This window comes from Stegodyphus dumicola, chromosome 1, assembly GCF_044657685.1.
Source record: "Stegodyphus dumicola isolate Sdum_Otavi_A_Nest chromosome 1, ASM4465768v1".
In the NCBI taxonomy this organism is placed as follows: domain Eukaryota; kingdom Metazoa; phylum Arthropoda; class Arachnida; order Araneae; family Eresidae; genus Stegodyphus; species Stegodyphus dumicola.
In genome coordinates, this window is record NC_140768.1 from 242071603 (window position 1) to 242084565 (window position 12963).

The window sequence follows — 12963 nt, forward strand, 5'->3', positions numbered from 1 at the left end:
GAGGCTGGGATGACTGGTTTATACTCAAGATTTTCGTTTGTTGTTTTCGTATAGAATAATAAATTATTTATTATTTCATAGTTTTTTGCTCTATTTCTTATCGCATCGATATCTGTATGCTCAAAGCTTTCGGGGTCTTTCAAATAAGCATAGATATTTCCAAATTCAGGATCAGCTTTCAGTTCAGTAATAACCGTATCTCTAGAATCTAAAATTTTTGAAGTCAACACAACGCATTTAAGTTCATTTCCTTCGTCGTCCAGTTTTATACGAGAAAGTGCGTCAGCTACATTATTTTCCTTACCCGGTTTATATTTTATTGTGATATTATATTCTTGGAGTTTTAAAGCCCATCTTATTAACCTGGGCGTTAGGTTTTTTCCCGAGTAAAGTCTACCAAAAGCCGCATGATCCGAAAAGACTGTTACTGGCGATTTGCCGAAATAAACTCGAAATTTGTGTACAGCCATTAATACGGCTAATGTTTCTCTTTCTGTAGCTGTATAATTCCTTTGTGTCTGATTCAATGTTTTACTAAAAAATGCCAGCGGATGGTTATTTTGCATAAGAACCGCACCCACCGTATAGTCTGACGCATCTGCTGCAATTTCCAGGTTTTCGTCCCCCTCAGGGAATTTTAAAACAGGGGCATTAATAAGCGCTTCTTTTAATCTTTCAGAAGCTGTGTTAGCTTCCGCTGTCCACGTAAATTTACTCTTTTTTCTTTTGATTACTAAGAGTGGTTCAACAATATTAGCGAAATCTTTTATGAAAGATCGATAGTAAGAACATAATCCAAGGAAAGAAGAAAGTTTCTTGGCGGTGTTGGGCGGTGGGAAATTCTTAATAGCTTTTATTTTTGAATCTTGCGTTTCTATACCCTTTTGCGAAATTTTATAACCGAGATATTTAAGTTCTCTAGTTGCGAACTTGCAGTTTGAGGCGTTAATTGTAAGACCGGCCTCTTTTAATAATTTAAAAACTTGTTCGAGGTCATTAATGTGTTGTTCCAACGTACTACTCGTTATAATTATATCATCTAGATAAATTAAAGTTGATTTTCCTAGGACAGGCTTTAGAACAATGTCCATAGCTCTCTGGAATGTTGATAGGGCCCCACACAACCCAAAGGGCATGCGTAAAAATGCATAAGTGCCCGATTTTGTTATAAACGCGGTTTTGTGTATATCTTCGGGTCTCATAGCTATTTGATAGTAGCCAGACGTTAAGTCCAAATTAGACATATATCTTGTCGATTTGATCTGTCTAATGATCTCGTCTATAACCGGCAAAGGGTAAACTGGAAATTTAGTAATGCTATTTAGTTTTCTGTAATCAATAGCAAACCTCCAAGCCCTTTTATCCGAAGGAGGAAACTCGTTCTTTTTCCTACATAGTACGACTGGACTCGCGTACTCACTATTTATGGGCGTTATTATTTTATTCTTTAACATCTCCTGAATATGTTCTTCGATGATTAGGTCTTTTTGTTTATCATAACGATACGGTTTAGTCCTACAAGGTTTTTCGGCATTTAATTGATTAATTGTTAATTGGCATTGAGTCACGATTTGGCAGTTTCCTGGTTTTTCTGAAAACAAATGAGAAAAATTACTCACCACTTGCTGTATTGCTTTACTTTCCTGGTCATTCAGATGGCTAAGGTCCACTTCAGGTGTCTCCACAGGTTCCACCACCCTCTGGTCCATCTCCAACACCATGGAACTATCTTGAAAATTTAATTTTGCCCTCGCGGCCCTTAAAAAGTCCATACCTAAAATAAGAGAGTGTTGCAGGTGTTTCACCACAAAAATTAATACTTTGAGATTTTCCTCTTTTACCTGTACGTTTAATAATACTTTCCCGATGCAGTGACATGTTTTTCCTTGCGCCGCTATAATTTCCGTATTTCTGGTTTTAAATAGTCGTATCCTATAAAAATTCTTTTTGAAGAACTTTTCACTCATGAAATTTCCTTCTGCTCCTGTATCGATGAGGGCTTCTACTGGTACATCGCCAACCAGGACTTGTATAATTGGTAGCTGTGAGTTTTTTACGATGACTGTATTTAAATGTCTATTTGAGGGTTTTTTTAAAATTTCCGGGGTCTGGACCCTCCCTTTCACAGGCCCCTCTAGTCGTTTAAAGCTTTCCTTTCAATCTGTGTCTTCTGGGTACGCGGATGCTTATTTTCAAATTTTCTTTTTGGGCCTTGACCTTCGAGTTTCGATGCGTTAGCTTGATAGTTCTTTCCCCCATATGAGCGATTTCCATTTCTGGTTTCCTCCTTCCTTCGGGTATGTTGAGAATATGTTTCCCCTCTCGCGTTTTCCGCTATTCTGCGATTTTGAAACTTCACCACCAATTCGAAAAGTTCCTGCAATGTGTTTGGGTTTCTAATTTCAAAGTAGTCTTGGACAGCGGGTAACAATCTTGGTAATATTATTTCAATAATCTCCGCATCGGGTTTTTTTCCATACAGCATATCCGTTAGCTTGATTTTTCGTAAAATAAAGTCCGTCAATTCTGCTGTATCCCGTTGGTAGAAACTATATAGTTCGGCTTCCAGCCGTGCGCGATCTTTCACTATGGGGAAGGCCTTTACTAACGATTTTTTGAAATTTTCAAATGTATACGTCGGGCTTCCAAATTCACCTAGAAGAAATTTTCCTATGTTTTTCCATCATAGCGCGGCCTGTCCTCTTAGTGCTGATGTGGCGATGGCAACTTTTTGTCTTTCAGGCACAGGGTAGAGCTGAAAGTGGTTTTCTATACCTTCGAGAAATACCGCCACCGAATTTTTTCCGTCGAAATAGACGTTTGGCTTGATTGATGCTCTCAAAGTCTGGACCAGGTATCCAAATCCTTCTAACTGACTTGTCATTTCTTGGTGTTGCCCAGCGGCTTCCATCCAGTTTTCGGCCATTTCAGTTCGATAAGTGTTCGGGCGCCAATATAACGTTGCGCGCCTACAACTTGCACGCAACCAAGAGGTGACTGTGAAAACTTGTATAAAAGATAGAACCTTGTGAAGGGTTTAAGTCCCTTTTTATTCAACGTAATAAATTACAATTGCGTTCTCTTGACGCTTACAGACTGTGCCAACTTGGCAGTCAAATAAAAATAATAACCTGAAAAGAAAGTAAAGACAAGATTCTAACTACGAGGCTCTCTAAAATAACTAACTCACCGTGTTTTACAATACCGCTGCTAATTCAGCAGACTTGAAGCTCACTGGAACAATTTCCACTACTTCCCGCCAAGCACATAGGCCGCAACGCGGGGTTCTTCAATTCTCGCTAACTACCTCCGCGCTCGCTAAGTAAGAATCTCACACCGAACTCGTTTCCTTCTATTTAAATCAGAATACTTCCGCTGATAATTTGAATCCTTGCGCGTTCTACTAAAATTTACATATTCTGGCATTGGCAGTTCCAGGGGAAAGTAAGGATTGACAGGAAAGATAGTTTAAACTTAAAATAAATGTTAGTTAAAATAAATATAAACCCTACATAATAATAAAATATATCACCGCGCCTATAAGAGTCAAAGACATTCAATTTTAAACCATATCATGAGCTTCAAATATGGTATTTATGCACTCGATTGGCTATGCAAATTAGTTTCTAAACTGAGGATTTGCTAAACGATACCAGTCCTCAGCGAAATGGCAATATGACAGTTCATCGCTTGATTTTTGCAGAAAAAAAGTTTAAAATGTAAAATACGAAATTCCTTTCTTCTTTTTAATCTTTTTCATTTTTTAAACCTTGATTTGAAAATATAATTATTCAAAATTATAGGTGTTCCACCTACCACAAAATAAGTTGTAGAACCTCTGAAAGTGTAGGCTTGGAGCATATGCCCATTTGCCAGTGTGTAAATCAGGCCCTGTGCCACAAACTGCTAAAAAATTAATCGTTTGGACCGGATGTCAATACTTTGCTTGGTTCCCTCAATTATATAATTATTTGGTTCCTACTAAGGCAGTTTTTCTCCCCATCTATGAAAGCAACTGTACAGAAGAAAGTTTCAAAAAAGCCTTTTTATTTAAATCTTTCTTTAAGTTCAGTAAATGTACTACTTAGGCTCACATATAATGCTCAGAACTTGCGGAATCCTACATAACATAAAATGGAAATTAAAATTCAAGAGAATATTAACATTAGATATTTATGAGGTAAAAACTTATTAGATATTGCTTCAATCAAATTACTGATAGTAACTTGGCTGGCGAGAGGCTAACGACGGAAAACGTAATTCTCCGATCGGCGCAAGGGAATAAATAGCTCAACGGTCAGCGTCGCTACCAAAGCTCTCTCTTTCAGTAAATCTCTTCTTGTGTATATCGTATCTTATTTGCATTCTAAAAATAATAATTTCTGAAAGATTATTCACTTCAGATTCGACAATATAAGTTATATTTAGAATTGAAAAAGGAAAACGTTCATCTATCTGTCTAGAACTCGTAAGTATAGTGCTGAAATTTAAAATGAACACTATTAACGGCTTTATAAGCCTCAGCGGATCTAAAAAGATTACAACATGGGAAAATGTTATTCACCACTGCATTTTGATTTGTATTCCTCCGTGTGAAGGCCTAGAAACTGTTTAGCCCCCCTAGAGAAAATGACTAGTACAACCACTAGATACATGTTTGATTATCAAGGGCTGCGCTGGAGAGGCATTAGAAAAAGGGGAACAGATATGAAAATTTTATTTATTCTTCATATAAATAGCAATTTGTACCTATTTTTAAATTGTGCTTTCAGAAATAAATCTTTATTTCTGTTTTTAAAATAAAAAAGCAGATGTGAATCAGTAAAGAATAAATATAAAACACAATATTTACCCGCATTTTATGCTAGAAATTTCAACTTGATCTGGATAAGTGTCCAGTTTTATTACTATTTAGCATTTTCTGCTTAACTGAAATAAAATCACCTACAGATTGCTCCGTGTTGTAATATAAGCGCTGCTTGTGTTCGCCAGTGTTAGATCGAAGCAGTCGAAGGCTAAAACCGGGAGACACTAATAGTTCGATCCAAGTTTTATTTCAGATCTCGGGTGAGCGGGCCGCCAGTATTTGTTCTTTCGTCTTTTGTCCATGTGCAACGTGAATACGATCCCGTTTCCCTTGAGTCCTCCACAAAAGTATCCATTCTCTTAGGCGGACAACCCTAGTGTACTTTGTTATAAGTCATACTTGTGCCATATAAATTAACCAAATTCCAATAAATTAACCTCTTAATTGCATGAATATGAATTATCATTTTATTAACTTCCCTTATCTGTTTATATTTCTTTTAATAATAACTTTTTTGTTTATTACCAACCGATTCTTAATTGTTATATTGGCATTTAAGCCTATCAAAACTCTTTCTATATTTAAAAGTTCAGAATTTTCTGTCTGTATGTAATATTGTCCCAAAATAGCAACCTTAGCCACATGTAGTCATAGTTCAGTTCAAGAGAGCTTCAGAAGGAAGTTATCTGTGTAAATGCGTGATAATTAGTAATGGTAAGACTACTTTGTCTCTTAAATGATGGAAAAGGTTCTTTATTGTTTCGAGAAATTTCTAAACTTTATCTTAGAACGCATAAATATGTAATTTCTACTCTCTAATGTTATTTAAATACTCGACATTGTCATTATGGAGATCTTCGTTTAGACAAGAACTACTTACTACACTCTAATGGTAGAATTCTGCATGGAATTCATAAAATTCAATTACCTCATACCCTTGGACCCAGCAAAATCAGCTGAAGACTTTTAGTTCTGATCATTAGTAGATCTGAACTCTAGTAGTTCAACCCAGATTTACTTGGGAATTGGTTGGCTTCAGGAAATTTTCCTATTTCCCCGGGTTTAATGAAAATACGAGTTGATGTCTTTTGAAAAACTTATTGTTGTTTCAAATACCTTACCTTTTGCAACTTAACATTCGTCTGGAATTATCAGTACCCGTCGGTCATTTAGCCGACTCGTAACTGCGAAGTTACCCAAGTGGAAATCAAAAGACCACAGATTTTATACCCAAGAGAACAAGATATTTTTTAAAAGGCTTCCACGAAAGCATACCTTCCCTCAGAAAAGAATCCTCGCATGTTTTACCATAATCAATAATCCAATCCGCTTCAGTCATAGATCTGGATATCTTAGTTCATTTATGTCATTCCTAATTTTTCATAATAAAAAATACTTTGTTGTTTCTTGAACAGGTGTTTGGAGTCAAAATGATGAATGTTGGATAAATCCCAAAACGAATGGCATCATCGTAATAGGAAGGAGGTAAGCCATGATCTTCACTATATTGTCTTACTTTAAAATGTTACAACCAGAAGTTAGACATTAATCTATCGGACTGAAGAAATCAATTCCTCTAAATTTCACCCCCCCAGCCCCCAGTGACGAAAATATGAAATGGTACCAATTTCTAATATTTCAAGTATGAATGTTACCTACTTTAATTTAAGAAGCTTAATAAATTCAAATAAGAATTACACGGATATTAACTTCTCTATTTATATATATATGGCATAATTCATAATTTTCATCAATTTTTTCAAACTCGTTTGACCTTTTTTTTTTTGAAAGCTTTCTAATTTTTCGTTCTGAAATCAGATATTTATTCGTCATCTATCTAAAAATCTCTACTTTTTGCTGAGTAATCATATTTATCCCTATGAAGTATTATTTCTTTAAAACAAGTGGCTGTTACAAATATACGAGTAATTCTCAATAAAGTATGTAAGATTTTATTCCAAACTATGTACATACTGCACTTAATGGTGTAGATCACCAGCAAGTGCATCATTGTACTGGATACGCGGACTATAGGAGAAGGAGATGTATACCCATTCGCACATTATGAATACCGTGATCATAATGCTATGAGAAAAAGCCGGAATGGTCAGAAAAGACGACTTCACGCAATTGATGCGTCGCTGAAAGCACCATTTTAGGCGTTAACTCCTGAGTTGTACTGTCAAAAGAAGCTGTAACAATGCGTAACTGATTAACAAATTGGTGGCGTCGTAAATGTCGTTACACCATTTATGCGGATACTTGTTGTGCTTCCAATACGGTTTCCTGACCCAGGATATATGCTATGTAATCCTAAGAATGATGCGAAGTAGATTTTTATCTTATCCTTGGTGATCATTGATGAGTGGGGGCCGTTAAGATCTCTGTGTGGTCCTCTTGCACGCAATCTCATAACAATCAGTATTATTTCGATTAACATGAATAACATGATGTTATTTGCTACGATAATCTGCAATCCCAGAAGACTACAATTCTTCCAAGTTTGAATTCGAAAGCATGCTGGTATTAATTCCTCCTTTTTACATGCGGTATACCAGCGTTTCCAAAATATAAACAAATAAACCAGTTTTCCGAATGAAAAATCCACGTTTCAATTCTGTTATATTCTTAACTACTTCGAAATTCTTATAAATGGAATGGCACATGCTAGGTAAAGCTAATCATTTGGATATTCCAAGCAAGCTCTACTTTTTCATGCAAATTTCAGATCTGGCTGACGCTTTCTTCATCGTACAGCAATTTAAATGTCCAGCAATGTATAAGTTGTCCGTGTCATTCATGAAGCAACCACTTTAATGGCCGCAATGGTGTACATATAACGATAGCAAAAATTTTTCTTTAACTTAATAGCAATAAAATTGGTTAAATTAGTTTTAAAAAGTAATAATATTAATAGAGTATTTGCTCTCTTGTGAAAAAATTCGGAGAGATTTACAAATTGAGAAGAACTTCCTATTATCTTAATTCATATTTGCTTTTATTCTGAAGCTTGGGAATGTGAAGTATTTCGTTAGAATAAGGAATGCATCAGTGTGTTCTCTTTGTGCCTCTGAATAAGCTATGGACAACGAACATAAACACATACTTTGAAGTTAATAATTTTAATTCCGTCCTCCAAGTACTGAATAATAAGACGGCTAGTAAACGGCATTAGACGGCTTAAATCCAGGCACTAGACGACTGAACTAGACGGCTTAAAGCCAGGCATTTGTAAACAAATAAATAAGTATTACATTACTAAATTGCCTCTACATATTGATCATCTCCTAATGATCAAAATTATTAAACCAAAAAATATAATAAAAATTAAAAATAATATATATATATATATAAATCTGAAGGGTTTCAGATTTTAAATTACGCCCTTTTTTTAAGGGACCTTTTTTTAACGTTTTGTGTGTTATCTTTATTTATTAAATATCACGTTCTTCACAGTTAAACCACAAAATTTAGTTCAAGAGCAATATTGTAAAATAGTTTTAAACTGAGCATATCTTTCGAATTTCCTATACGCAATCTCACGCGCTGGAGAGTTTGTTAATCAAAAATTCGTTAAATATTTACAAAATATGAAATCGATAATAAAACAAATTCCAAATTTCCTATTTGGGCTTCCACATGCCCGTGCTCGCAGTAGGATTACGTCATTCAAAATTCGATGGCTCTATGTACCGTTGTTTTATCACAATGCGAGAAATATACATACATTTATGCAGAATTTTCATTATTTAATTTCTTCAAATATAATGCAGGACTCTAACATTTGGTGGTAACAATTTGAAAAGTTAAACGGACATTTATAGTGATTCAACGCAAAATCGCAAAACGAAAACAATAGTCCTTCAGGAACAAAGCCCCTTTGGATTAACAATACACCAGATGTGCAATCTATGTCTGCCACAAAGCTCCTGCTTTATTCCATTAAAATGGAAATTAAAGCTTCATTTCATATAAAAATTCTCAAAAATATTTTAACTGAAATGTAATTATTTTTTATATGTCACTTCTGTAACAGTACTTACTTTTCCTCGAATTGCTCATATGTCTTTCTTAATACAAATCTCAATAAAAAAAAATATATATAGATAGATGTCGCATAATACAAACAACATTTTACAAAATTCTTTTAATCTTCAGTTGCATGTAATGCGTCTGTTATTTATAAAAGATAACGCTTAGTCAAATATTATTTTACATCTACCACTTCAAAAGCAGAATTTTTTTCCTGTTACAAATGTGATGTTTTCCCTGGTTATCGTAAACTACAGCAACAACTCTATGTCTTACTGTGAAAAGATTAAGCAATCGTTTTAAGTTTGTAATATCTCTGCTTAAAGTAATAACTGATTTGCAATAATGCTAAATTATTAATAAATTAATATTCTCTACGTTTTACTGAAAAACTAGTTGAAAGGATTTAGCTAATAAAATTATATATTCATATTTGTTACCAAGAGGTTTATTTAATGTAAAATATATTTAAAATAACTGTTTAAATGTATTAAATCTAAGATTAAATTTCGCAATATTTTTGTCATATTTGATTAAAAATAAAATTTAGGGTTATTTCTATCCTATCCTTTTTTCCCTTAACTTCTATATTTTATTAATAGCATTTCTATATGGTTGTTCCACAATTTTAATTTTAGCCCTTTATGACCCAGAAAAAATATAATAGTTGAAAATGTGTTTTTTTTTTTCCTTGGTGCATTTTTAAGTATTATATTTAAAAGTATGGCTTTTCAGCAATCAACTTAAAATCGACTTTTTCGCTTATTTTATACATTATAATCTACATAATGTGGGAAATATAAATATAAAAAAATCACCTTCTGTGCAAGTTAAAATAAAAATGTGTAATTTTCACATAACCCAAACATTTTATTAATCATATCTGGATTCTGAGCCGAAATTAAGATTGGAGTAAAGTACCTACATAATCATACTTAAACTATCAATAAGGCTCATTGAACGAAAAATAAAACAAGTTCAGAAAGTGCATAATTTTTAGTCCAAAAGGGCAATTTGCCCAGAAGGACTATTAATTTCGTTTTGGAATTTTGCGTTGAAAACTATAAACGGCGAATCACTTTTCAAATTGTTGCCACCAAATATTAGAGCCCTGTATTATAGTTAAAGAAATTAAATTATCAAGAATTCGCATGAATGTATGTATGTTTCTCGCATTGTGATAAACAACGGTACCTAGAACCATCAAAATTTGAATAACGTACGTTTCCACCCGAATATAGGCATGTGGAAGCCCTAATTTGAATTTGAAATTTGTTTTATTATCGATTTCATATATGCATTTCATACACTTCAACGATTTTTATTAACAAACTAAACGATTTCAAAGCGAGCAATGGGAACACTGTACGGGAAAAAAAAAAAAAAAAAAAAAAAAAACATTTTTATCTCCAGCGCACGAGACTCAGAAATTCTAAAGATATGCTCATTTTAAAATTCATTTGCGACATTGCTGTTGAACTGAATTTGATGGTTTGAGTACGTATAACATGATACTTAATAAATAAAGGTAACACACAAAAAGTTTAAAAAACATCCTTTTAGACGTAATGTAAAATCTGAAACCTTTCAGTTTTTTTAAATTTGTAATCAGAAATTAAATCGAATAAAACCAATGATCATTAAGCATCCGTAAATTCTGAAAGTAGATGCATTTTGCTTTCCTATTAATTTATGTATATAAATCGGTATGCATATAATCGGTAACTAGAGAAAGAAGGAGTCTTAAAATATTCTCGAACCATGTGAATTCTTCATACAAGAAAAATAACAGAGAGTTTAATAACTTAATAAAAAAGTTTTGTTTAACAATGAAAGGTTTTTATTAAAGCAAAATTTGAAATCATCACTTACAAAAAAATGTGTTTAACCAGACGATTTTAAATGATACCCCTACATTTGCAATAAGCGAATGAAATTGTTTAATTGATTAACTACGTACTTATAATTCTAAAACCCCTATGTTCATTTTCGCAAAAGAATTGGGGAAAATATATTTGAATAACAGCTCAAAGTTTTAAAATTTTTCCTAAACTCTTTTTTAAAATCAAAGCATGTGTACAGAGGGTATGTATTATTTCGAGAGTTAACAGGGATAAACATTAAACGTAAACTCTAAATTATCTTTAAAAAATTAAGATAAATCAAAAAGTGTTCGTTTTAAGAGTTCTTAAAAGCACACTTATAAAACTGCACTCAGAGTTGCCACAAGAATAATGTTGGTGATTCTGATACCATTGATATTGCAATAATCGCTTCTTTCTTTTTCTTTAAAAACATTTCTATTAAATCTCAGTAAAATTAATCCTTTGTAAGTTTTCGGTTAAAACGTTCAGTTTTTCTAAATTAAGAGTTCAAAAAATTTAAATGATCCAAATTGCCTAAATTCGAAGTTCCGAATATTTTACATATCCGTAAAATTGATTCGAAAGCACAAATATCTTATTAATTGTTAAAGGGGAGGGTATATATAATTTATGAGGAGGATGTATAGACAATCCATTTGATATTTTACGCAATTTTTCTCTTGCAGTGACGACACATTGAAGCAAAACGGAGAACGTTTTGGTTCCGGCGATATCTATTTTGCAAGTGAGTATCTTTAATACACATATTCTTTTAACATAGTTAAATAAACTTTCCGTCCTCTGCTTTAGTTGTCTCATATTTGATAAGTGCGATAGTAATTTTACTGTAGAAAAAGTTCTGAGACCTGTGTAAGGATATGTGAAATTTCACGAACTACTATTAATTTCGTGATAACAATTCGCATTAACATTTCCTGTGGCCAAGCAAAAAAGTAAAGAAAATATCAAAGAATTCATAATTTAAAGTTGTACCGGATGGCTTGTTAAGGTTTTTTATGCTCTCGCTGAACTCGTACTTTACCAGTCTGTTCTTGGAATCACTCCTGCTACCGCAAGTTTTGTTTTTATATCTCAAAAGGGCTATTAACTAGATACGCGATTTTGCGTTGTTTCACTTTTCATTCGAGTCTTCTGCCATTCGGAAAAATTCTTTCATACTTAATCTATCTATTATTAATTAGCAAACTAAGCAATTTAAAAGCAATAGATGCAATTCGTAAGCGTATTATTTTCGTTTACTTTTTAATCTGATTAATTTAAATATAAATACATTTAATTCATAATATATCTAATTGAAAACATTCTATATTTTTTCACTTTTTAATTATACAGAAGATACAACGTGGGGTTTCACTGGTGCCAGTGGGAACTTGAAGGAGCCAAAGTAAATTTTCCACTTTCCAGTGATATGGTTCGAAATATTTCGGGCGCCAAATATAAGATTGTAGCTAAATTAACTTAAAATTGCTGGCTAGAACATTACTTGAAGTACTTAGTGACTATTCGCTAAATTCAAACCTTTTCAACGACAATACGTGATAAGGGTGAAAAGGCCCTTCAAGAAGGATTTATAGTCTGCAGTCCTGGTGCTTACAATCTAAGCCAATACTTCGAGCTGCAACTCAAACTAGAAATATAAAATTAAACCTAAGTTAAATAATCAACCGAAGCTGCACAGAGTTGATTAACGCGAATTGGCTCTTAGCTCTACCACCGATGTAGACAAACCGGCAGCAATTAATGTGCACGGCCGTAAAATAGCAAGCTTAGATATCAGCGAAACAACATGGCCAACACTCTATGTCTGAAGCAACTCAGACGCCAGCTTTACTGGTATCTTACCTAAATTTGCATTTCCTCGCAAAACTGAAATAACATTCTGGCAGAAAATGGAAATTATGAAAGATAGAAAAGCTACTTAACTGAAAAAACTGGTTAGTTTAAAACTAAAAATAACTTTTCTTACATAATCAAATAAACCAAACCATGATGCACAGACCTGGCTCCAGCATTTTTTATACACTCTGTGTACACTTTACACTCTCTTCCCGTGTAAATTAAACAAATTAATAATTCAAAGCAAAATATATATTTAGTTTGTTCCTTGCGAAAACGGCTATGACGCTTTAAAAAATCGCCGCCCTAGGCAGCTGACTATGACTTTTAAGCATAGATGACGCAGCTTTCTGAAATCATACACTTTATACTCTCTCCCCGTGTAAATTAAACAAATTAATA

At 33.4% G+C, this 12963-nt stretch overlaps 1 protein-coding gene across 1 annotated transcript in view; it reads left to right on the top strand.

The window, feature by feature from the left end:
- The window catches only part of LOC118202709 (acetoacetyl-CoA synthetase-like), a 97964-nt gene that overhangs the window by 74870 nt on the left and 10131 nt on the right, over positions 1-12963 (top strand). The window contains exons 15-16 of the mRNA XM_085826851.1: positions 6223-6292; positions 11391-11449. Of these exons, the coding sequence (XP_085682977.1) occupies positions 6223-6292; positions 11391-11449 (129 nt within the window). The remainder of the gene's footprint in view (positions 1-6222; positions 6293-11390; positions 11450-12963) is intronic.